Genomic DNA, 26,245 nt, shown 5'->3' with positions numbered 1-26,245 from the left:
AGAGCGATTTAGGCTGATTATAGTAAACATTTAAAACAAGCTTTAAATACCTGTATGGACAAAATTACATGCAAACAATGGCAGGCAGGTGGGTGCAAAGAGCCAAGTGATGCGGCCACACACCGAGGATCTACTGCTGTAATTTTCAGGTACTTCTGGTTAAAAAAAGAAGCGGCAAAAAAAATAATAGAGGAGCAGCAAATGTGCAAAATATTTAATCAAAAATCATCGTGAAATATTTTAAAGTGGCATTAAGTGTAACAAACCAAACTGTGGACAGTAAGTATTTATTTTCTTTCCTGTGAATTCAAAGTAAAGACACTCCAGATGAAGCCAAGCATTATGTTAGGAGAAATCAGCTTTAGCATGGGTTAGGACAAGCTAACAGCAGAGAAATGTCGAGAGAGAGGCATGGCTCTCAAATAATCCAGAACGGAAATTAAGATGGTGCTAGAAGTGCAATTTCTAGGGGGAAAAGCCACTTACATAAAATAAATAAAAAAATACATACAATTCAATTTAATTTTATTTATACAGCGCCAAATCACAACAACAGTAACCTCAAGGCAATTTTTATTGTAAGGTCGACCCTAAAATAATACATACAGAGAAAACTCAAACAATAATATGACCCCCTATGAGCAAGCACTTTGGTGACAGTGGGAAGGAAAAACTCCCTTTTAACAGGAAGAAACCTGCAGCAGGACCAGGCTCAGGGAGGGGCGGGGCCATCTGCTGTGACCGGTTGGGGAGAGAGAAGGAAGACAGGATAAAGACATGCTGTGGAAGAGAGACATTCATAACGGCCAACCTCACCTTAATACAAATAAGTTCCCGGAGCAGTTTCAAGATGGCCGCCTAGTGGTGAGACTTGCTTCCAGAGGAATTTTTTCCAACATGCAAGCAGTTGTATACGGCTGTAATCCACTACTATGCCTATCCGCATTTTCAAGTTACAGCCTTTACATTTTGGTTTTACTAATAAGAGCTACATATACATTTATCATCAACTATGTTGCACAAGCAAAGAAATTAACACAAGGGAAACGAAAGAAGCACGTTTGGGTGTGAGGGGGCATCTACAATCCTCATAATAAGGCCAGGAACACATTTTAAAGGGCCTTTTATGAATGGCTCTATTTCCTGTCACACGTTTCCTCGTACAATGGTAAGTGGATCGGTACTTACATAGGGCCTTTCTACTCTAATTGAGCACTCAAAATGCTTTATACTACCAGCTTCATTCACCCAATCACACACATTCATACAACGCTTTTATTCTCCAAACGCCTTGTCTAACATTCATGCACACACTCGCCCTCTAATGAATGCACCAGGGGCATCTCAGTGTTCAGCATCTTGCCCAAGGATCCTTTGACATGCAGTTTGGAAGAATCAAGAATCAAACGGTGATGTAGACCTGAGTAGATGTTCACATTTGGTGACAGTGGGGAGGAAAAAATCCCTTTGGGGAGGAGGACATGCTGTGAGCTGGAAGCTCGGAATTCAGACTGGTATAAAATGCTGTTTCACACAATTCTTTCTATTCTTGGCTCTGCATGATGTCAACAAGAGGGGATACACTTAATATGATCATCTTAGTTCAACCCTCCTGATTATCAGAGGCAGACAATCAGAAGAAAAGTGGCTTAAATGATGAGGCTAGACTGACGAGCTGCACCAGTTCTCAAATCTGGATTATTTTGAGTTGTGATTCACCCAAAGTTACTATAACAGAGTCAAAGAATGCAAATATGTAGCTGTAAATTAGAAGCGTCTTTAAAAATGAATTCCCCAAAGTTTTACAGCTAAATATTCAGCGCGCAACCTAAACTGCTGTTACACAAAAATGTGTCCGAGGATTTTTGAAATTTCTCATGAGAAATAGATGCTGTGATCCAATATAAAAATGAAGAGGTAACACAAATAGTGCTAGTGTCAGAGCAATACCGTCCTACTCGGCCAGTTGCTAAGAGAAAGGTGGGTTTGGTGGGGAGGGTGCGGGTTGAGTCAGAGTGAAAGCAAAGAGGGGTGAGAGCAAGCACGAAAAGGAGGGCTAGAAATGAAAATCCCATCGTTCAAACACAATTTCAAAGCTCTGTGTGCTCTAGCCAAGAGCCATGGGCACACAAAGAGGACTTTGTCCCAGCAGCAAAGGCTCATGGGATAGGGTACGGAGGAAGAATGCTGCCCGGCAGAAAGCTTAGTGCGACTGCCACTAAAGGCCTGTTTAGTCCCATTCTTGACATGCATCCTACACAAATACCTTCCATCTACTCTGACCTTTCTGAAAATCTCAGTGCAGTATAAATGCTACATGGGATGTAGTAACATGCTCATTGTCTTTGGCCACACATGCAATGATATCTGTGTCTCCATTTCACCTCATTCAAAGCAAAAAAAAGTGCAGGACATGTTTTCAAGTCTGACATTCAGTATGCAGAGGAGCTAGCACACAGGCAGCGAGCAGGGACCGGCTTGAATACAGAGTGACACCCTGAGGGTGATTCATTGAGAACACAGTATTTATATCAAGAACATCTAGCTCTGGTATTTTGCTGTGATAGCTGAGGTGGCCAATAATATAACAAATTCCAGCTGCGGGAAATAACCTGAAATGAAACCACTGTGCTGTCTGCAGGTGTGCTGGATGTAAAAAACATTTTCTCTGTGCCTCCACTGAGCTCAAATGTAAGTTTGATTCCAAGCCACATTCATCCCAAGTAATGTTTAATTCACATGAAATAAATGTGCTGTTACTTAGTTAGAAAGCTCGATTTCGTGCAGGACCTTCACTCCTGCGTACGACAGCTCAGCTGGGAGCGCGCTCCACTTTGTTGTCATGTTTAACTGATATAAGAAGGCGGTGCTGAGACGCATTACTAAACAGATTGTTTGTTACTTTTTCAAATAGAGACCTGTTTAACCATACGGCTGTCAGTTTAGCTCACTGGTTGATTCAGCCTTACGGCTGAAATGCAGCGGCCTGGGTTGGACTCTGACCTGCGATCCTTTGCTGCTGCTCTCTTCCCCATTTTCCTGTCTACTCTTTACTTTGGATGTTCACATCACTTTTAAATTTGTGGGTGAAAAACAGAATAGGTCTGTAAGAGTGAAATGTGGAGTGCCTGGGTGTTGGGTGGTTGTAAGAGGAGAACGATGCCTGCAGCTCCAGCTGCAGCTGCCACAGTGGAGGAAACTGAAATGAGTGGCAGAGAAGCAGCTGATATCAATCTGCTATGCAATGAAGTAGAGCCTGTGCATTTAAAGGAAGATTTAAAGTAGGCTGCACACTACAACAAAATGTGTTTAAATAATTTTACAAGTTATTAAACCAGATTCCAGCAATGAGAAGCAAGCATCAGCAAAAACAGTTAAAAACCTGCAGGCCCATCAGTAACACTGTTAGGTTACGATACTTCAAACAAACATTTTTGAAACACTGCAGCTTGCGTTAAATGTGGATCATTAAAAAAAAGTCCAGTGACTCCATGTGTGCATGTTTTAGCTAGCTTCAGTAGCTTGCTAACTTATAGCTAAGCTAATCACTATAAGTGAACTAGGCAAAAAGTGCTGAGATAATCACTAAGACAGCTAAAATGAGATAATAATGAGGTTATTGTTATTAATATTAGATATCTGATGGAAAAATTATTAAAGCCATGCAACACTCTTTACTGCAAGCTGAAGGAATCTTACTCTGTCCTTGTCTCAGGCCTTGTTGTGGCTCCTCTGCTATCTGTTATCCAGATGTCCGAGTTCACTGTGTAACTGAACTGTTTCTCTGCAAGAGTGTCGCACACATATCTGTTACCAGGATAACGTTCAAAGAAGTGTATAAATGAAACTCGTGGGATTGTGTGGGCGAGCATTTACATAGATTATGCTTTTGCTTCCTTTTTTTTTTTTTTTTTTTTTTTAAATGCTTTTGCTTCCTTGCAAGTAAAATAAATGAGTTGGTACTCGCTGCTCTGTCTCACTTCATTAGACAAGTTCTCTAACAAAATTATACCAAAAGCATCCAAATAAGCCCTCGAATATTCAGCTCGTCAGTGGCCGTTTATGGCATTGATCCCTGAAAAATTACTATGTCACGATAGTTTAATGGCACTTTTGCTCCCTTTAGGGAATTTGCCTCCCTCTCACCTGATCCCCAGCATCCTCCTCTGTCACACCAAACCTCTGCATGTCCTCATGCATGTCTCAGTAGTTTGTGTCAAAAAGTGTAGAAGAATAACTAAAGTAGATAAAATGATAGTGTGATATGTTTCTATCTATAGTTTTCAACATACTTTTGCAGCACTTTAATCATTCAGGCTTTACAGTGAACACACAGAAAAGTACAGTGAAGTGTTCTGTATAGTGTTTCTTTTTAAAAATCATTCTTGTGTGTTGACCAGGTAAGCAAACAGCTGGAATATGTTTAGGATTAAGGTAATCCTAAAGTACCACAGACCATCCTGTGGTGTAAACATAGTTTTTTTGTTAACTTGTTACCTAGAAATGTTTTTGGGATAGCATACATGCCACACATTTATGCTTTTCAGGAATAAGAAGAAAACTTTGCTCTCTAAATCTTTGCATTTATCAAACAGGAAAAGCTCATAAAGGTTTCCATTCTTTCCATTTAGGAATCCGTATACAAAAAACAATTATAGCAATCACAGCTTGCTCTCGGTGACTTTGAGAAACTAAAGCTATTATCTGTGTGCAAGCTAAGTTTCTAAGTAATCCCTATAATCCACTTTGAAAGAGCATTTGACCCCAGAGCAGAAAAAGATGAGTAAAAGGTTAGGATTTAAAAGGAAAAACCAAAACTCATCAAAATGAGCAGGGTCAGAAAGCTGTGCAGTGGACATGCACGTAGCCGGGAGGACGCACTTGCAGTCCCTGCAGTGTCCATCTGACCAAACAAGAGGATTTGAGTTCAGAAAGAACACGGCCCTCCCCTGGGGGCGGCCATGTTTTCCACAGAGACAAACATGGAGTGAATAACAGCATGACATTACTGCATGCCTGTCAGTTTTTGAATGCCTGCAGATTTGAGTTTTACAATTGTAGAGGATGACACTTGGGAGGACCCATGTTGTGGATGTCATGAGGTGATGGGGATTCATTTATGGAAAGAATTTAATAAAGTCTTCTTTTTTAAAATTAGGGTCTCTTTAGCATAGTGTCTTTGTCCCGTCTCCCTCTCCTCACCCTCTACTGGTCACAGCAGGCGGTTTTCCCACCTGAGCCTGGTTCTGCCGGAGGTTTCTTCCTGTTAAAAAGGAGTTTTTCCTTCCCGTTGTCACCAAGTGGTTGCTCCAAGATGTTGTTTGATTTGGGGGTTTTCTCTGTATTATTGCAGTCTTTACTTCATAAAGCACCTTGAAACAACTGTTGCTGTGATTTGACAGTATATAAAAAAAACTGAAATGACTGCAGGAGAACTGATCATAAGCTTGACGGTGAATGTAGTTAATCTATATGTCGAATGAAATCAACCCTCAAGGTAATTAATTTTTTTTGTCCCGTCTCTGCCCTTTTGTTTAAAATTACCTGTAATTTGTGTTATTTTATCAATTAAAAAATATTGCCGATGGCCGGTGATACAGTATGAATTTCAAATTCCTACATCTCCAACCTCTCAAGTTATCGCATTCACAAGATTTTCAGAAAACTTGACCTTTGACCTCTAACCTTGCGATCACTAAGATTCGAACTCGTACAAGATTTTAAGTAGATGCATCAATCGTATCAATTTGCGTCATTACAAATCGTGTTTGTGTGTGCGTGTTAAATTTGATTTAGTGATAGTCGAGTGTGTTTAAGCTTTTCTGTGTGGAGAGGATTGATTGGAATAATGATGATGATGTCCGCTATCACTGTCAGTCATCAGTAAACACTTAATCTGGCTGATGAATCTTCACGTGGCACATTACTAAGTCTGTACTATTAAGTCTGTAATTAGGCGCCATTCTTCTTATTTTACAGCGTCGTTGTTCAATCGGGGGACACTCTCTGTTGAGGAGAAAAGCCTGAATTTGTTTGTATACGAGGTATCCATTATTTAAATGTCCCGGGCAGTCGAAAAGGAGGCAGAGCTGTCGAGAAATGCTAGCAGCTAACTGGGCGCTGACCGTGTCATTCCAATACATTAAATGTCGCAGTGTTGGCAAAGAGAGGAAGTGAGGTAAGATTTGCACATGCGTGGTACCGATCGGGTTTTCGGTACAGATCGGGTAGTGACAGTGGCAATGCTTTCAACCAAAACAGGTGCAGCTTGATGACATCATCAACATGCGCTATCGCGGTAGAGCGGTATAGTCAAAATCTCTACAGTTGGCCAAATTCATATCGCTTCGACCGTATACCATTTATACCGCCCACCCCTACCTGTAGTCTATCGATCAGAGAATATTTCATGTTATTTCACTATGACGACAATGAAATCTGAAAGTTACTCATATATGCAGCTAAGCTTGACGTTACAATTGGCACTCATCTATGAAGTAATCAGCTCATAACTTTAAAAAGAGAGACTTTTCGCGTGTAGTAGTAAATGGAGCACATCAACACAATGTGCAAAAGTCTGTTTACGTACAATAAAACATAAGAACAGCCGATTGTACAACAACACCAACTGTACCGTATGCTCTGCGTTTGTGGTGTTCCACACAGCAAACAGTGTTGACCGCTAATAAAACGGACATTTTATTAGTGGTCAAATCAACAAATCAGAGTGCGTAAGGTTTCATCTGTTCCCCCATCGAGGCGCCGACAGCACCAGAGAGTTTTAGGAACAAAAACACAGCCTTCCCTTTCACGAATTAGAACTTATACGAGGGCGATCGTGGCTCAAGAGTTGGGAGTTCGCCTTGTAATCGGAAGGTTGCCGGTTCGAGCCCCGGCTTGGACAGTCTCGGTCGTTGTGTCCTTGGGCGAGACACTTCACCCGTTGCCTACTGGTGGTGGTCAGAGGGCCCGGTGGCGCCAGTGTCCGGCAGCCTCGCCTCTGTCAGTGCGCCCCAGGGTGGCTGTGGCTACAATGTAGCTGCCATCACCAGTGTGTGAATGGGTGGATGACTGGTTGTGTAAAGCACTTTGGGGTCCTTAGGGACTAGTAAAGCGCTGTACAAATACAGACCATTTACCATATGAAACATGTATTACTGATTGGTGAGCTATCACTGATGATGAATAATCATAGACTTTAATACATGACACATCCTCTACTTGCAATAAACAAATAAAAACACAAAGCTCTTACTAAACAAACATACCAAAAAAATGAATTCATACACTATAAAAGCCAGTTACAGTTGACTTCAGCCCCATGCTGTTCAATACTCCTAACTGTAATTTAAAAAATATCCCAGAAACCAAAAAAAACACAGTTTTTGCTAAACATGCATGTGGACAGTGACCAGCACCAACCAGATGGGCCGGCTGTAATCTATTCTGTGATTGGATTTATGAAAATCCCTCTCATGGAGTGATGTGGGCACACTGTGAAATCCAGTTTTGGCACACTTTAGTCCTCTTGTCACATCACGCACATGCAGGCATGTGTAAAATTGCATCATTCTCTTGAAATGACAGCGGTCTGCCTCATTATACGACTTGGCAGAACACAAGAACATCTTAAGCTGTTTTCACGAGGACTCATCAGCGTTATGATGCTCTGTTTCTCCAAAAACTGCCAGGAGAGTCCCATCTTCACCAAACTGTTCATGCAGTTCGACGAAAACACTGAGCTTCCTTTCAGTTTGTTCACTTGACTAAGTCGTGAGCTTTTCTCTTTGTGACTGAATACATCACTAAAGGTTTCTGGTGCCAGAAGGATTTTAGTCTTACTTGACCTGAAACTTTAACTTGAACACGGCAATGACCGAGAAAAATGCTGATACCATTAAGAGCTTTGCTTATACTTATGTCACCCAGTATAACCCGCCTCTTCTATTGGTTTCCTCACAACTGGCCAGAGCTGGTTGTCTGAGCATCCACTGATCTCAGCAGCCTGAGGGCGTTTTGCACTTTACACTCCTAAGAAGGTTAAGGCAACCAAAAAACAAACACCAGCACATACAACATACATGCTACCGTATACCCAAAACAGACATATTCCTGTCTAAAATTATGACAAAGCCACGGGACGATTCAGCACTACTGCATTCGCGTCTTCACAACCACGACTTCCTAAGAAATTCACTGTCCTCTGTCGAGGCAGACTTGTCACTTAGCAGGACATACAAAGCTATTTCTGGCCACTAAGTGGACTCAGCAACTTTGCTCAGGTCACGCAGAGTCACAGAAGCGTTTTTCTCTGGAAAAGAGAGCAGCCTTCAGCAAAGACAGACGTGAACTCTAATCAGGCCTGACACCGAGTCCATCAGAACTTACTGAGAGGTTTGAGGATGCTGTTGCTGGCCTCGTCGTTGTTTTCTGTCTCCGACTTGTCAAAGACATTCTCCATCAACTTCTCCTTTCTGTCCTTGTGGCCGGTTTTCCGGCGGTGACGCCTCCGACGTCGATAGCTCTTGGGCACGTGCACGCCGATGTAAATGGTGTGGTGACCTGTAAATAAAGCAGAAAGGAAGATGAACTCTGACACGCAACATCCTGACAAATTCACAGCGCCATGATACCGCAAAGACAAACGTCCGAGCTTTCCAGAAATGACAACAAGGCCAGAATATCTATGAAGGCTTGTGCGCTCATAGTCACCCTGTGAATACAGCCCTCAGCTCAACACGTTATAATCATTTAAATGAGGAAAATAGTTACATTGTTATAAAGCATTAAAATAAACCAGATGCACTGTCTGCACTACATACACAGATGTTAAAGCAGTGCTTTTCAAACACCTCATTTCAGGAGCTGATAAAAGTTAAAGCATCCCACCATTTTTATTGGTTAGTGAAAACCAGTTATTCAATTTTAGGTTTTTATTTTTGTAATTCAGGTGTGGTTCGGTGGCTTTCCTGAGGGGATTTGTTCGCTTCATGTCAGCTGTTATTTAACAATGCTCAGTTTTAGTTTTATATATTGACATTTATAGTCATCTTTTTCATTTATATTATATGTCGGGGGCATATTTCTCAGAAGTGCAGAGTAGATCTTAGAATACAAACAAGATTTAAAGGTAGGACTTTGAAGTTCATACAATTTTTATGCAATGTTGAGATAAATAAAGCAAATATTGGCACCCAAAAGTGCTGAAGTTCAGGACACATAGCCTAACAGTGGAGCAGATGTGCCTCTGACCTTTAGATAATACAATTTTAAACTATCAAACATCACTGACAGAAAACTTATTAACCATAATTCTTCATCTCTGATCAACTTCTTATATATTTTCCTGTTTCCTAAACACTATTAAACCCAATGCTTTTGTCCCCATGACAGAACGGAGAAAACCGACTCATAGTGTGTTAAAATATTGACATTTCTTTTATTCAATCATCTTCCGGAAGAGAGAGACCCCTGCACAGCTCAAACGCCAGTTGCAAGAGCTCTCTAACATTAGAATCATAAACTGTGCTTCATATAGGTGTGATTTTGGTACTTTACACATCACACAGTCTCAAACATTGCTTATATGGCAAGTTCCTCATTTCAGTGTCTTATCTATTAATATGGCTGTGCACTAAAACTTCCTGTTTTTCAGTCTGGCTGAGCACTTAGTTTGGGAGTCAAAAGCGGCCTTGCTCTACAAGCCTTTATTAAAGTACATAAAACAATATAATGAGCAGATACACATTAAAAATATTTCTCTTATCCCTAACAACACACCATAGCATTTTAGCATTCTAGCATTTTTCCCAAGCCTGGTTTTTAATCACTACAATAAGAACGACGAGGAACGAGGAACCTGTGGACTCGATCTGATCTTGACCACTTCTCACCTCAGTTCGAGCTTTCTCACATGGATCAGAGCAGAGCGATGGCACCAGAGCAGCGTAACAGTGGCAGCAGTATGCCATCAAGTCACACTCTGCAGTGAAGCCACCACCGACTGCATGGCTACATCCCTCGTATACAGGCTGACAAGCAGACCATACTGCATGCTAATAACATATTATTTGCATGGATGTGAGGTTCATGCCAGCAGGCTTCGCTGTACATCCACACGTGTGCAGAATAAGGCGAGAAACTTTTACATAAGTTACTAAACTTAAACTTATTACTAATGCGGGTATGTGAGAATTGAAGCCACACGTACCTGAGTGTTACATTGTCAGTTAAATGATCATAAAATTAGTTTATTAATTTTGAATCTGATCCTGACACACTTTCTTTCATAGCATCAAACATCGGAAGTGCCCCTGAAGCTACTTTAGTGATAACAGAGTAATAATTTAGTTCTGCACGCTTCATTTCTTGCAGTTTCAACAGATTAGTTGGTGTTTAACGCCACTAATACTTAGCAAATAATCATGAACGCCAGTTTACCAAAACTTTACAAAAAACTTTTTGTTTTTCATTTCAGATGTTTATTCTTTGTAGTAAATTAGTAAAAATGTGAATAATAAGAATAATTCTCATCATCTTCTCTCATACCTGCAAACCTTTAACTTAAGCTAATACAATCTGTTTTATATAATCTATTATTTTCACCAATAAACCCAATAAAAGCAACATCACAGAGCAAACATCAAACGGGCTCCAGGAACAAAAAGCTCTGTGCGATCGGTGTCAAATGTCTCCTTTGGAGCAGGTCGGGCGAAGCTGAGCCAAGCACTGCACATGACCCAACCAGGAAATGGCTGAACCCCTCAGCACAACAAACAATGACCTCTTAGAAGCACAACAGTGTTCATTATTCACTCGTACCACAACGCCTTGTGTTTTATTTTTAGGGATTCATCTAAATTCAGTGACACCAACAGTTCACAACACCGAGCTGATGCAGGGACGGAGAAAGTCAACAACTGTGAAGGCTTCTGTAAACCAAGGGGACTATTTTAGGTGGTCGGGCGTTGTGCTCCTCTGTCTGTGATCATTTATTACATTTTTCAGATGACGTCCAAACAGAGTGAAGAGCAAATATTACACTGAGCCAGGGGCTGATCTACAGCTGCCCCCCAACGTTTACCTCCGTCACTTTTAGGAGAGCTTGAGCTCTTTCCTTGGCCCGTCGGGTCGGCTGGATGTGGTTTGTTTAAAACTCTTTTTTTTTTTTTTCATCTAAAATGACAGAAATATGCTTCAACACATCTCTGGTCTTCTGTTTTGTTCTCAGAACTAAACTCTGGCTTCCTCCCACAGTCCAAAACATGCAGTTGGTGGGGACAGGTTAATTGGTAACTAAATTACCCACAGGTGTGAATGTGAATGCGAATGGTTGTCTGTCTCTATGCGAGCCCTGCGGCACACTGGCAACCTGTCAAGGTTGATCCTGGCTCTTGCCCTAATGCAGCTGGGATAGGCTCCAGCAGCCTCGTGACCCTGACAAGCATAAGTGGAAGAGAATGGATGGTTGGTTAAAATTCCACACGGAGTGTTGTTATATTAATATTTAAAAACGTCAATGCTGGGTATCTCAAAAACTTGATGTGCTTAATCAGACCACATATCTGAAGTCAGTGTGGGAGGTGGTGAATAAAAAGCATGACAGAAATAAAAACGGAGACAGAGGAAGACAAAACTGGAGACCGAGCCACCATCACCCACACCTGACCTCCTGCCCTCTGTGCTTTTGGTTCAGCAAAGATGGCACAACTCCCATGTTGACATGATAACATGCAAACACAAGATTAATCTACAACTCTGGGATCCTGTGCCAAGGAGGGGAAACATCCAAACAGAATTCATGTACTCTAAGAAACGAGCCTTCAGCTAAATGTAAACTCTCGTGACACCCTAAAGTTTTGCCCACCCTAAGGTTTTGTGCGTGGTGCTTGGGGTCTTTGAAAGCAGAACTATTAAATACAGGAAGTACAGGTTGAGAAATGAGAAAGCCTGCTATATGATGGAGGGACGACTGGTGTCATTTACTTTAAATATAGTTTTTACTTCCTTGGATTCTTGTGTTATGCATTTAGTTAGTTGTTAGATTTAATTACTGCTAAACTAAAGTAACTATTAAACTGGTGGTTTGGTTGATACCTCTTTGTATCTTGTTTATCTTGTTTGAACAGCAGCAGTGGGGAGGAAGACCATCATTTTAAAATTAGTAGACTTTTAAGAGAATCATGTTCAAGGAGGGACAGCCATCGACTACGACTGGTCGGAGGAAAGAGAACTGAGACAAGAGGGACACAGAGAGACAGGGACCAACACAAACTACAGGAGAGTGAAGACAAAGGTTAATGGCATCCCTGCAGTAATGGCACATAAATGCATCAGGAGTGAAAAGAGGGAGTAGAGAAGAATTCAGTGCATCATGGGAAATCTTCCAGCAGCCTTGGTTACACTAACACGTTTAAGTTACTGTAGCAGCAGATCATTATTGATCTGTTCCTTAGTTTCAGACGGGCAAAAACAGCTGTTACTTCTTTCCAGTCTTCTGGAGATTTTTTTTCCAGCTTTTGCATCCTTTGTGCACAAAATCAGCCCTTCCCCTGCCTCCTTACAGTTCATGTCCATCCATCAATTCTCTTCTTTATCAGTATCAGGGGCTGGAGCCTCGCAGAGGTACCACAGGGTGAGAGGTGGGGTACACTCTAGACAGGGTGCAAATCCGAGGCAGAGCTAACAATGGTTCAAATCTATTTTTAATTATTGATCTGTTATTTATTTATGTTTTTATGCTTGTTTCTCTTATGGAACATGTACAAAAGAAAGGAGAGGAGATGCCAGCATCTGAACAGGAACTCACTTAGCTGCCCGAGTCTGCGTCTCTCCAGCCTAACGTAGCAGGATAAGACCTGCTGTGGGGGAAACCCTGCGATGGAGTCAAAGTCATCAAACTTTTTAAATCTCTTTTTAATCGGTGCATGTATTTTGGGCTGGTGACCACTGAAAATTGTTAAAATGAAATAACTGCCCAGGGGTGCAGGGATGATGCTGGGTGGCAAGACTTGCTTCTAGGTGAATTTCTGTGCCGGCATGCTGGTAGTTGTATAGCAGAGCAAGGTAGCTCAGTTTAACATAACACAGGTGGCATAGGAGAAGATAGCTTGAACCCTGACGCAGTCGTAAACAAGCTTTAAATTCAGGTGAGCTTCCATCTTCAGTGTCAAATTAAAATGTAGTGGAAACACAGCCTACCTGGATACATCAAGTGCAATAGGTACAAGGGAAACTAAAACACATTTCAAACACCTGTGTTTGATGAGCAACTTCAAAGTGTCAATAAATGACAGTTATGTAATTAAACAACTGGATCAATGGTGGATTTGGAGACTAATGTGGAGATTTTCCTGTTGCTGTGACTCAACATGACAGAAAAGCTGAGACACAGATGGCTGAACAGTAGCTAAAAGAGACAGACGGCGCTAATAAAGAACACAGAGCCATTACAGCTGAGAGACGAGCGATAAAAACGAGACGCTTGCATAGGCCGAAGCAGAACAAGAAAGGAGGCGGCTGAATGAGAGGACAGCGATGAAGGCGAAGGAATAAAAAAATAGTCAAGTCAAGGAGCTGGAAGGGAAGATTTGCAGGGAGCCAGAGCGGCTTTGTGAAACAACTTCCTGTTCTTTTTTGGAGGGTGGAAGAAGAACTTCTTTTGGGGTCGCCCATGAGCACAAAGTGAATGAAATCTTGTGTTTGCCAGGAGGTTTGTTTAGCTCGCCAGATTTCTGAGGAGAGGCAAGGCTACAGCCAGTTTCCCCAGTAACAGCACTGCTGGGACATTGCCAGACCAGTGGTGGGGGGAGTGGCAGCACACCACGCAGCACTGACAGCATACTAATACTCCAGCCTTTAAACGTGTTGGTGATTGTTGGGCTTCTTTGTCAGAAAGAATACAGATTTGTTTTTGCTGACTCAGCAGCAGGAGAGACTATATGTCCGGCTGTATGTCCGTTTGGCTCCTCTGAGAGAGCAGCACAGAGGGGGAAAACAAAACGTAGCCATCAGATCCGAGACTGACGTGTAAACTCCAGCACTGATTTCACAGTAACAAATACGCATCTTTAAAGTAGATTATTCTGTTGTTTATTCTGGGTCTTGGTTGTTTGAGCTCCTCACCTTAATGAGCCAGGTTTCTTCTCATTGGATGCCACTCACAGACAGAAGGTTTGAATAGCAGGTGGGCGGAGCTTCTGTCCCCAAAGAGTACAATAAGTGGGATATGTAGAAACTGACCTTTTGGATCTCAAAAATGACTTGTTCATGCAGTCAGGTCCATAAATGTTTGGACAATCGCTCGATGTATTTCGATGCCATGACAGGCCGTCGGTCACTCCTTCATTTAATCACTGCTGAAGCTGTTTTTCATTTTTCTTTCACTATTTTGTTTCACTCCTAATTTCACTTCACTTTAATAACATTGCTCCCAATTCCAGCTTCAAGTGAAAAGTCTTCTGTGTGTATTGATAATATACATAAAACTCATGAGATTATTATTATCATTACAGGGCTCTACACTAACTTTTTGCCATGGGCGCACCGGTGCGCCTAACTTGTTAGCATCGCTTAACACCGCAGTTTTACATGTGCACATTTTTTGGGAGGAAGTTGCAGTCCATACAGACAATATTCATTTCTAAATTATTAACTAACAAACTTGTGCTTAAAGTGCTTTGTCAATATTGTAGAAAATGTTAAACATAATCATCATCTCGGCTCCTCTGACGGCCTGTTTGCTGTTGCATGCTGCTGACAGGCAGTGGGGAGAGGGGACACTTGGGCATTTATTGCAGCATATAATGTGTTTTCTGGATACACTGGTGTTTTTTCAGCATTCAGAGGTTGATGGCACCGTGTCAGAGCTGGCTAAAAATATTCTGAATATTGCAGAAAATATTCTGTAATTTTGCATAAAAGCTATTTTATTTTAAGTTTAAATTTCTTCAGTATTGAACAACAGAAATGAGGCTTTTTTTGTCCGAGGTCATTTAAGTGAAAAAAAATAAAATAAAATAAAAAGCGGCCGACAGCGCTGTAAACAACAGTAGACTGGTGGGTAATAAGAGAATGAATAATGCAGAAAACAGAGATTTGAGACGAGAAACTGTTCTTGAAGTACAGAGAGAGAGAGAGAGAGAGCTGTGCATGAAGTGTGATTTTTATCGTGGTGGAAGCAAAGCAGCAAAAGTCAGAGGGAATTCATGACGACATTGATCACATGTGAAGCGCAGTTTGCTGCTTCTTTTGCTGCTGGCTCGGTGAATTTTGGTTGGAGAGAGACAAAACCTGCAAAAAGACGTAAACACAGAGCGGACCCGACGCATCAGAATCGCTGAGCTCCGATGGCGTGTCCGTCTATGGGCCGTCGGGTGAGAAAGCCGAGAAAGACAAAGCTGATTCTGATGCGTCGGGTCTGTGTTTACGTCTTTGTGTGGAGTCCGTGTACCTGCTCTCATTTACTGTTTGGTTGTTGTTGAAATAGTTTTGTGAGCTTTAATCTGAGAATCTGGCGTTTCTGACAAAACACAGTTATATTTAAAAGTCGATTCAGGATTTAATGAATCGATATCGCTTTATTCAAACTACTCACCTCCCTCTATCCACGCTGCACTTTCAACTGGACCACGGACAATCACAGAGGTCCCGCCCCTGACTATCTCTGATTGGTTTAGTCCACGATAGGGGCATAATGTGTGTCTGTTGTTGACCACACGGAGAATTGCAGAGATTTTTTTTTGTTTTTTGTTACCCGAACAGTTGGTCGCACTGGTGCAACCAAATATTTTTTTTAGTCGCACCACTGAAAAATTTGGTCTCATTTGCGACCAAATTGGTCGCACTCTAGAGCCCTGCATCATCATTATTATTATTATTATTATTATTATTATTATTATTATTATTATTATTATTATTATAATGTTGACAGCTTTCATTATTGAACAGGTTTATAGTTTTTTAACCACGGGTTAGGTGGCTCTTACATTCCTTGACTCCAGGTGTATTTGTCAGTGTTGGGAAGATTGGTCTTCCTTTGTGCAGCTAGTTCATGGCATGAACTTAAATTACGTAAATATACCCCAATGTCTCATTAGTGGCCCTGGGCAACACAAAACAATAGCAAGGTGGATCGCATGCCATACTTTGAAGTTCCTCGATTTAAAGTATTTAAGATTTACTTCATTTCGAATTTAAAATCAGCTTTCATGTATAAAAATTTTTTCAGTTCGTCTGTTACAGACACAATCTAAAATGTAACAAAAACAAAAGGCCTTAGCTGCCTGTAATCCTAAATGAGCGCAGAGAGCAGAATGCAGCTCATTCTAAAGTTTTAAAGCTGTTAACTGGCGCATGTTAAAGACGGCAATGCTGAAAGGTTTTCCTGTTCCTGTCCGCTGTCCTGTAGGTCAGGATTAGTGAGGTAAACACAGCGTCACGCGCTCTGTGGTCCACATCTTTCTCCTGCCAGCTCGCTGAATAGCTGAGCATCAGGTTGTACATGCAGGAAGTAGAAACTGGCAGTTTTGAAAAGGCTAAACGACCTCCCTGTGTTTTGGGACTTCTTAAAAAGAATTATATACATATATATATAAAATTCTGTTTTCTTGGTTAACTATTGTTTCTAGGCAAATTGGGATTGTTTTTTACTTCAGAACCTGAGGAACCTCTCAGAAGTTTTAAAAACTGGGAAAAATCTATTTTATTTCTCTTTTTTTTAGGCAGCTACATAGAAGAACTAAAGAGCAACAGGTAAAACTTACCTTCTACTTCCTCTTCATCACAAAGGTGCTTGAGTAAGGATGCCCCGCGGTCCAGCACCGCCTCATCCTCCATCCTGTAGTAGTAAAAAAGGAAGAAAGACTGTTCACACTTTTCCTCCAGCGACAGCGTGGAGCCATAGCGCTTGGGCTCGTTCACTTGCAGTAAGTTCGGACTGGGGTTCAGTCTGGTGCTGCTGGTGGCGCTCATCTCCACCCATCAAAGGCTCCAGAGTTACAGCGCCTTGAGATGTAATTTTCAGCAAGCAAACTATCCTAACTTAGAGAACACGCGTCGTCCTTCCGGAGGACAAAGTGTGCAGTCGGTAAGTGTGGTGTAATGGATTTAATCTAGAAGAGGGGGGTGAGGGGAGGACAGGAAGTCCTCTAATTGAGTACGATGTCCAGAGTGTCCGCGCTGGACATGCGCGAAAAAATGTCCGACTGACCGAGACTTAAACCCGGTAAAATCCGGATGTGACTTTGGCTTCACTTGACTTTGATTAGAAACAGAATCAAGGTGAAAAACCATCAAAGGGAGCGTCAATAAATGTTGTGTCTAATCAGTTACACGCCCCCACATTACAAAGCCTCTCCATCTGTTTGGTAATGCCTGCCAGCCCCCCCTCCATCACCCTCCACCCAAGAAACAAGTGGGCCATCACATGTCTGTATACTCATCCTCCCTTACAGGATTACACCAGCTTTACTTAAGTGACATCACACTCACACAAGCCCGTAAGAGGCTGGCGTACCGGCGCCTCCGCCACTCTCCAAGAACCTCACAAACGTAACGTTACCTCAAATGGGCCGAACTGTTTCCCAACAAACATTGACAATAAAAAAGGATTCAAATGTCTCTACAGGCTGACTTGCCTTGAAGGTAACAACAGGTTTTGCCTTCTAGATTTTATACTGATCTTTACAGTATGTACTGCCAGTTATGCAAGACGAGCAACAGCAGAAATAAAAACTTTGCTGTCTTTAAGCTCAAATCTCTGTTTTTTGGGGGTTTTTTTTTTTACACACACACAAAAACATTCATAGTTATAAGTTCCAGATCTTCCTCATAATTCACAAGCGTCCTCACACCCTCGTTTGTCCTACAGTGTGCTTTTCTTCCTGGTAAAAACTTTGATGTCGTTTGTTTTAATCAAAAGATTTCTGAGTATTTTTTTTCCAGGACAATTCTTTTGTGTGCATGTCGTTCTGTCTGTTAACACGACCGATCGAAGACTTTTGAACTGATAAAATTAAGTAGGGGTGCAGAATTCAGTCGTTTTAACAGTCTATTAAAATTCGCTTTTCATCACTAAGATCTTCAAGGTTCACTTAATGATTTTTTCAGTTGAAAAGTGACAGAAAGCCTGTGCCAAACATCAGGTGCAGGGGCCAGAATTGGCCCACCAAAGACTCCAACCTGGGCCACTGAGCGGCTTAGGAAAACATGAAGGAGGACATGAATTTTAAACCTGTATTTTCAAGTTTTACAGTTTTTCTTGATGGTGACTCCCCGTCCAATACCAAAGCAAAAAAGTAGGATAACAATTAAATACCAGAAAGTGCACTGCCTACTATAGAACTGTCAGTTCACTGTAAAAATCATGTAAAAATTAAATATTCTGTCAATTAATAAAAAGTTTCTGGATGCCCCGCCCTTAACCTGCTTCAGGTGGAGGCCACTTCCTGTTATAACTGGCCTTTTCTTTGCCGTTGTTTGTGCTGCTCAAAAGGGAAAGTCTCTGTGGGAGCTTTCTGTCTAACATTGGACAGACTGTGTGACACATCTTGTTGTGATTGTTGGGAATTGGTGCCTTTGCATGATAAACAGGATGGAAACAGATGATAAAAGCATGACATAATGCTTTCCTTAAACACAAATCTTTCCTCATCAGTTCAGTCAGATTCTGAATCTTTTTAAGCCCTTAAAAAGCTTCAAGTTCAAACAAAACATCTGCTGCTGCTGTGAAAACAACACCAGTCGTTTTAGAGGTTTTAATGCAGACACAGACTGTTTCATGTGTTTTGCAAAGAAACAGTCCAATTTTTTCCAATCTGTCTGCAGAATTTAAAAGCCTCCTAACTGTTACCTGCAAAGCAATAAAATATTGAATTCATTTAACATCCGTTTCTTCCACTAATTAATTGATTATAAAGAAAAAAGAAAATGTCTGAAATCTCTTCTTGCAGCTTTTCAAATAGGATTTCTTGCCTTTTCTGCACATCAACGAAATGTTGTCTTCCGTTGTCGAAAGGTCAGAGTGACATTTGAAAAGATTATGAGGCGTTCTTTGAGAAATCTATTTCTACTCAGTTTCTAACCAAAAGAACAAACACGCTAAAAGATGAGAAAACACTAACAAGCTAATTTTCTTTAAGTTAGCAGCATTGTTTCAGCGGGGCATACTTTCAGATCGAACGTTTAAGGTGTTGTAAACAGGCGTACATAAAACAGGCGCTCTGTAGACGTCATTTTGAGCTATTGGAAATGAAAGCACCTTTTTCTGTAACAGTAATCTTAAAAAATGATCAGCAGAGCCTCAGGTAACGGACGTTGAAGCCCCCAAGACAGGAAATATATTAATGATCTACATTTGGTTATTCTGTGTATTTAGGCAATATCAGATAAATAACAACAGCACCTTTAAGGACGTTTTCAACATTTTGAGGGGTTTAGGTCACAGAAGGTTTGACAGTTTGGGGATGAGAGGGCTCAGAGGGTAAAGGTCAGCTACAGAACTGTCAGGAGACTCATTAATGTGTTGTGCTGTGTAATTATCATGCATATAAAATAACATGTTTACTTTTTCTCTTGTTAGGCAAAGTTATAAAGCCAGGGCAGGAAGAAGTGTGTGTTTGCAACAATCCACCAAATGATCTGAGTTACAGAGTCTCTTATCCAGGATTTGGTGATATTACCTAATATTCAGATAAAGGCTGTGTGATGGGCTCCTTCGCCCCGCCATCCTTTTCTGCCTGTCTGTGTGTCTCGCCACAGGTATTGCAGAGAAGTTGTTATTTGTTCTCAATCAATACGCCAGCACACCTGGGCGCAGTGCACCTGTGCCTCACAGCAGCCCTCAGACTTCAGTTCCTGTGGTGCCCTCTTCCCTGAGACACTGCTTCAGCGTTTGCTTGCTCCTGACTGCACTAACTACACATGCACACTGGTTGATTTAACTTCCTATATTTCTTTAATTTAGCATAAACTGTTTCTTAATTGGTGCCCTTTGCCATGCCCATGCAGCCTGGTTTGTGGTTTTACCGGTTAAAGAACAAACTGGAGTTTTGATGTGCCTGAGTCAACTTCTTAAGAGCTTTAAAATAACACTAAGTTTCAGTCACAGCTAAAGCTGTGGTTTTGTATCTCTGCACTTCACTGGTTTTCCTGCTAATGCTGCCGTTCCCACTTCCTTCATTGCCACCTATGGAACAACCAAGGACATAACATGCAAAACTCCATTCGGCCTCGGCTGACCGCCCACACATGCCTGCACTAAATTTAACATAAGAGAAGAAGAAACGACCTCGTGTTATAAAAAACTAAAAACTCTGTCTTGTATCTGCTTCTACCCTAACTCTAGAGTTTTAAGAGGTAAAGGTTTAATAGATATCTGGCTTCATATTTTGTGTGCATGATATGAAACCAAAACCTTTGAGCCTCACCTTTTAGTACTGGGTTAAACATAATCTGACAGATTTAAAGTGCATAATGAAAAACAAGCAATCCAAACATTCACTGATTCCTCTGCTGAAAGGATGTGTTGTTTTTTTTCTGTACAGTCTTAACTTTTCAGACTTTTCCAAGTTGACTTAAAGACCAGTCTCATGTCATGTGATCTCATGAGTTCATAAAGGTACATTCTTTGCATCTTCTGTCATATGCTTTGCTATTTAGAAACACGAGTCTTATTGTATTTAACAAGTGAGTGACTTATAGTTCATAATGAACTCATTTAAACCAAAAGTGACAGGCAGAGTCTGATTCCAGTCAAGTTTATAGTAAGAAATCATCTTTGTAAAAAGAATGTGTGGCGGCTTATGAGACCAAAAGGGGGAAAAACAATATTACCAAAAAGTGCAGAAGACGATACACTTCGTCCACCTTTACATAACTTTTATTGGGCAGCACTTCAACAGATGTTCCTTCTTTCATACAACAAAAGTTCAGGACTTGACCTTGAACCTGATCTGCTCCGAGTCTGCTGCTAACATAGAAAGCTTTCCATTACCTTTGCTTTTAATGGAAGTTCTGCTAAAATAATGCTATGCTAGCTCTCCAGTTAGAACAAATGGAGAATAAATGCACCTAAAATGCAAATCACATGAACCCTTATGCAAGTTTCATTAATCAATAATTGACACTTTGCATTATGTTAAAGATTAGTAACTAAACCTTGAAACAACCCTATTAAAACTGTACAAGCAATCAGAACCTAGAGGGCTGTAACTTTGCACTTACATTGGTGCAATCTGTCCCTTCACAGATAACTTATCAGTCTCTCTGTCTTCACTACAACCTGCATGTAGCGTGCACTCTCTGTCTGTGTCTCCAAACCATGGAAACATCAAACAGCCTAAAGGCATCCACGTTGTGTTGTGGCTGACGGCATCTGCTCACGTGAGAAATGAAAAAATGCATGCAGGTCATGTATCGAGTATCTCTGACCTCTGGTCAGATTTGTAAAGGAAAATCTCCCTACAACACCTAACAACAACTAACAACAACTAGGGCGAAGTAAAAGTCATCACTCTGAAAGCCAAAAGGGTGGTTGTGCAGTAAAAGGATAGTTTTTTGGCAGCTATCACACCTGAAGATTCAAGTGTGGTGTCTAAATAAACGCAGGTGCTGATGGATGTTGAAATTATGGCTCCAATCTTTGTGATGGAACAAACAAAAGATATTCAGACACTTTTTGTGATTCATTTTTGATCAGATTGATTAACTGTAATAAGCTTTGCTTTTATCGTCTCTGTGTTCTTCTTTCTTCTTTGTGTTCTTTATTGGGTTTCTAATTGCAACCTTGAAAAACCCCATCATAAAGCCACACCAAGATCTGGGTTTCTACAGTTATTTCAAAAACCTTCCAAATGTTTTTAAAATACAAAGATAGATCAATATATCCAATATATTCTGTGATTAATATTTATCAGAGAAATATAGGCGGTGTGTTTAAAGTAGCTTCACCATCCAAACAATTGCACGTTAGGTGACAGAATCCATGTGTGTCAGAGCTTACACTTTCACATCTTTAAACCTAAACTGACCTTAAAGGGCTGGGCCTTTGTTAATGGACGACTGTCCTGCCTCGACATGTGATATTTATTATGGGAGCTACGCTCAAATTGACTGACAGGTTTCTTATTTTAAATGAATCTGAAAGGCAGAGACTAAAAGAACAAATTAAACGCCTGTTTTTACGCTTTTACTTTTTAAATCAAAACATCGTAATTGCTCACAAGTATCAGCAGCTTTTTTTCACACACGTGTGTTCGAATCAATCTTAATATATAAAATGTCTTAACTATGCTGTGAAAAAGCGTCTGACGGGATCACTTACTTCTTGGTGCCACTCATCTCTTCAGCGTGCGATAAATCTCCCTGCTGAGTAGAGCGGATCAGAGGAGCGAGCGGCTGCTGATGTTTGACCTGACAAAAAGTCTACCGGCTCCTGAAGACACCTGCAGAAAAATGAAAAGAAAACAAAGCTGATTTCGTACCAAGGCGTCTTTTTACGCATGTACACGAGGCCGGAACACGTTCCGCTGTCTAAAGTGAAACTGGAGCTGCGGACTTACCTCTGTGTTATTGATCTTTGGCTTTGTGTCTTTGGTTCTTATTGTCCCTCCTTCGCTGGCATGCAGATAAGAGGTACTGCTCCCACTTCTTAGAGTAAGTTTGAATGTGGCATTGTGACAGCAGCTGCGCTCAGCGTGCAGCCTCTATCTCCTGGACCATCCTTCCTTCAACGCCACTCCTCCGGTGGGAGGTCAAACTGCCCCTCCGCTGCACCGTCCTGTTTTTCCCCCAGCTTTGTTTTTGCTCCAGCTGAACCATTGCGCGGTTTGACCGCGCGGGCACGATGTTGGAACGCACGCGGATATTCGCAGTAAAGTCTGTCCGAACTAAAATCACGCACAAAAAGAGCGACATTGGATTTAAATCATTCAATTAGATACTCCGAAATTAGTAAATACTTCAAAATCTGGTAATCTGTACTTTCTGAAATCACGTTTAACTTATTACTATTGGACATACTTTTGGCTCACATAACAATCTGTGGATGCTTTCATCAGGCACTTGCAGAGGGGGGTAGCAGAGCACCTGCCCCTTTCCTGATGGGTGCCCCAAGTTTTTTTTTTTTTTTTTTAGGGTTTGCACAGAGTGGATAGTCAAACAAACTGGATCCTCATAAATGCATTCTTTTATATTTATTTATTTATTTTGTCCTTATTACTTTATTATTATAGCACTAGGAATAAATCCTATGGGAAGGATTCTGGATCAGCAACATCATGCAAACTTTTGACCATAGTACGTACAGTATATACTATAAAATGTCACTGTATGTGCATGTGTCTGTGCGTGTTTTATGTGTATAGATTTTTTAAAGTTATTACTCAAGTATAAAAACAATTATAAACGCAATATTTTATAACATTTCTATCATTACTTTATTATGGATTAAGTGCAAGGTTGTTAACTGTGGATAATGAAATCACTTTAGCTTTGACCCCCCCCCCCCCCCCCCCCCCCCCCCCCGCCCCTTCAAACATCTCTGCACGGCCCTGGCTTTCATTAGATGCCGGTAATGTTCAGCATAGCTGCAGCTTCTAAAGAGGATACCTGCTGAAGCTGCTTAGTTCTGCAGCTATAGAGCGCCATCTGTTGGAAGAAATATTGCAAGATTGGCTGAGTCGACCTTCTTACTTGGCTGTAATATCAGCATTATCATCACCAGACGCTTTTCTTTGCAAGCTCCTTTGACTAAATGGAAAGTAAGTTTCATGCCATGGCTGAAAAAAAAGGGTTTTTGTTATTTTTGCTGAAGGTTCTTTTTTACCTGAGTCTTCCTCACACTATGAAATTATTAATTATAGCTTACCCTGTTATAAAAATAATAGTTGTTTGTGGTGTCTTGGTTTGAGCCACTGTTAAAGTCTAAAGCCTAAAGTCTCCCATTCTAAATCAAAACTCTTATCTTATCATCTGCTGTGGTTCAGAAAACTGTTCACTAAGGTCTTTTCTTGGTTTGCAACCCACGTAACAGTTAAATACACCAAATACTTGCAATGTTAAAGTAAGACAATAGCTCGAGTGACTCAAACTGTCACTGTCCTACATCAGCAACATAGCCCAGCAGGTCAGTCTGCTCAGGAATAGCTTGAGGGTCAAGTCTTGACCCATCTTTGCCAGATCCCAAAGGAGCATCTGTGGGATGTGGCAGCACAGACCAAATCCAAGGTGGGCCACGCTGCAAAACCACAGTATCCAAAACATGTGCTGTCAACCACCTGGTCCCAGCAGCACTGATAAAACTGAGGTCTCCTGTCCTTGAGATGACAGGCGACAGCTGGTTTGAAGCGATAAGGCAGACATTGAGTGTGGACTCAGTGCATCCTTGAACATTTAGCTTTGCATCCCTCCCAAATTCTTTTGGACTAAAGAATCATTGATAACCAAAATGGTTTCCAGAGACAATAAAGCTACTGAGAGCAGGAAATCCATCAGCACCAAGTTTCAATTGTGCACATTTAAGAAAAGAAAGGCAGAACAAACTGGTTAATGTTTCCAGACTATTTATGCAGAATCTGGTGGCCAGCCATGGGGTAAAAGGAGTTTTATTAACATTCCACACAGACCTGACTTTCCAGGAAAAGGTGAATATTTAATTTGGAAATAGAGAAACAATTGTCATCACCTTTGCCAGTTTTTGTCGGTGTAAAAACAAAACTAGGGACAAGTTGAAATTGTTAACTAAGGCAGACATAAGGTGTGGATTCAGTCCTTGAACATTTAGCTTTGTATCCCTCTGAGTAAAACTTTCAAAATACACAACTCGAAATCTCTAATTATTAAGTCAAATTGTGATGTTAGCCCGAATATAGATTTTTTTGGCAAAAAAAACATGTTTTCAGTGGCACAAACAAACTTCCATACTAAACAGGAATTTTAATATAAGTGTTGAATGTTTCTGCCTCAGCCAGGTCATTTCTATACAAATGAGTCTGCAGGTATTAGGCTTCTAACATTTAACATTTTCTCTATTTCATTTCCGTTATCCATAAACGGCAGCAGATTCTGACAGCATAAACTTCCACAGGTAATAATCATTTACTTGCGATTCAACATATTTATAACTTTTTTGTTTTGTTTTTTGAAAATATTTCCTCAGAATTAAGCAGCGATTCAAACAATTCTGCCTTAATAAACTCATGTTTATATCAAACTGTTATCAGCTTAAACTTTCATGCTATCCAGGTTTTAACACCAATACTGTAAGTTTTTGTAAATGTATCTTATGTGGAAATTATTTTAACGAACACTCGGGAATAAAAGCATCATTCAGACAATCAGCAGATCAACAGATTGTAGCATTAAGCCAAAAGCATTAAAGCATCTTGTTTAATTGTTATCAGCATGATCTGTATAACACTAATATCAAATGAGGTGTATTAAGTCTCCAGATAATAACGTATGTGTGTGTTAGCTCACACCAGTAGCTCCTGTGTTTCCCATTTGTTTTACTGGCTGTGTGATAAAAAATATTTATAGGAAATGATTTATGATGGACGACCAAGCAAACATCCACTTATGCAAATTTAATTCAAATTTTGCATGTACACAGTGAAGACTTCACTATTCAGAGCAGAGTGCACACCACTGTTTATGGCACACTTACGGAGAAACTGTAGGAAAGTTTATGGAAAGTAGCTTCTAATGCCATGAGGTTATTATTGAAGTGACCTGTGTGGCTCAGAGCAGGTTAAATGTTTGTTGCTGCTGGAGTCAGTACATTCAGTGCCTTATTAAGAAGTCTCCCTCCATCCATCAACACTTGTGAGAATGAGATGAATGTGGGCTCAACAAGTATGACGTCTTATATCTGTCTCCACTGTGGACACTGGTCCAGGTGCCTCTTAACGTGGCTTTTGTATTGTTTTATGAGACTGTTTGTTTTTCTGGACCATGATTCTGAAGTAAAGCTTGGTTGAGACTATTTACTAAATTAAACTCAGGGCCAAACACACTGTGAGGGTTCGTGATCACTGGTGAATCCAATTAGCTCTGATGTCTAATGTGTTTGTAGCTTTGTGTTTCTGCCTGTCCCAAAGTCCAGGGTGCTTGTAGCTCTGCTTTCATCTCCACCAACTCCAGTTTTGCTAACCTTTTTAGTAATTGGATGTACGCTTCAGTGGAATCAGTGGGTTTACTTGCCCTTGTTTGATAAAGAAACATTTTACTTTCAGCTGCTGGTTCAGGT

General features: G+C 40.8%; 1 protein-coding gene across 5 annotated transcripts in view; it reads right to left on the bottom strand.

Annotated features, from left to right (window-relative positions):
- The window catches only part of slc4a4a (solute carrier family 4 member 4a), a gene marked incomplete at its 5' end in the record, with an annotated part of 69,083 nt that extends 46,367 nt beyond the window's left edge, over positions 1-22,716 (bottom strand). For 4 of the 5 annotated variants that reach the window (XM_080893336.1, XM_080893338.1, XM_080893337.1 and 1 more), the window contains 2 exons: positions 8,389-8,562; positions 16,764-16,971. In XM_080893336.1, coding sequence (XP_080749462.1) covers positions 8,389-8,562; positions 16,764-16,971 — 382 coding nt within the window. Of the gene's footprint in view, positions 1-8,388; positions 8,563-16,763; positions 16,972-22,321; positions 22,443-22,559 lie in introns of those variants that run through there. The other variant, XM_080893339.1, reaches the window with a different exon arrangement.
- Between the last annotated feature and the right edge of the window lie 3,529 nt (positions 22,717-26,245).

This window comes from Rhamphochromis sp. 'chilingali' (genome assembly GCF_963969265.1).
Source record: "Rhamphochromis sp. 'chilingali' genome assembly, chromosome: 10".
In the NCBI taxonomy this organism is placed as follows: Eukaryota; Metazoa; Chordata; class Actinopteri; order Cichliformes; family Cichlidae; genus Rhamphochromis; species Rhamphochromis sp. 'chilingali'.
Note: the sequence above shows the minus strand (reverse complement) of the source record. Positions and strands in the feature narration are given on the sequence as shown.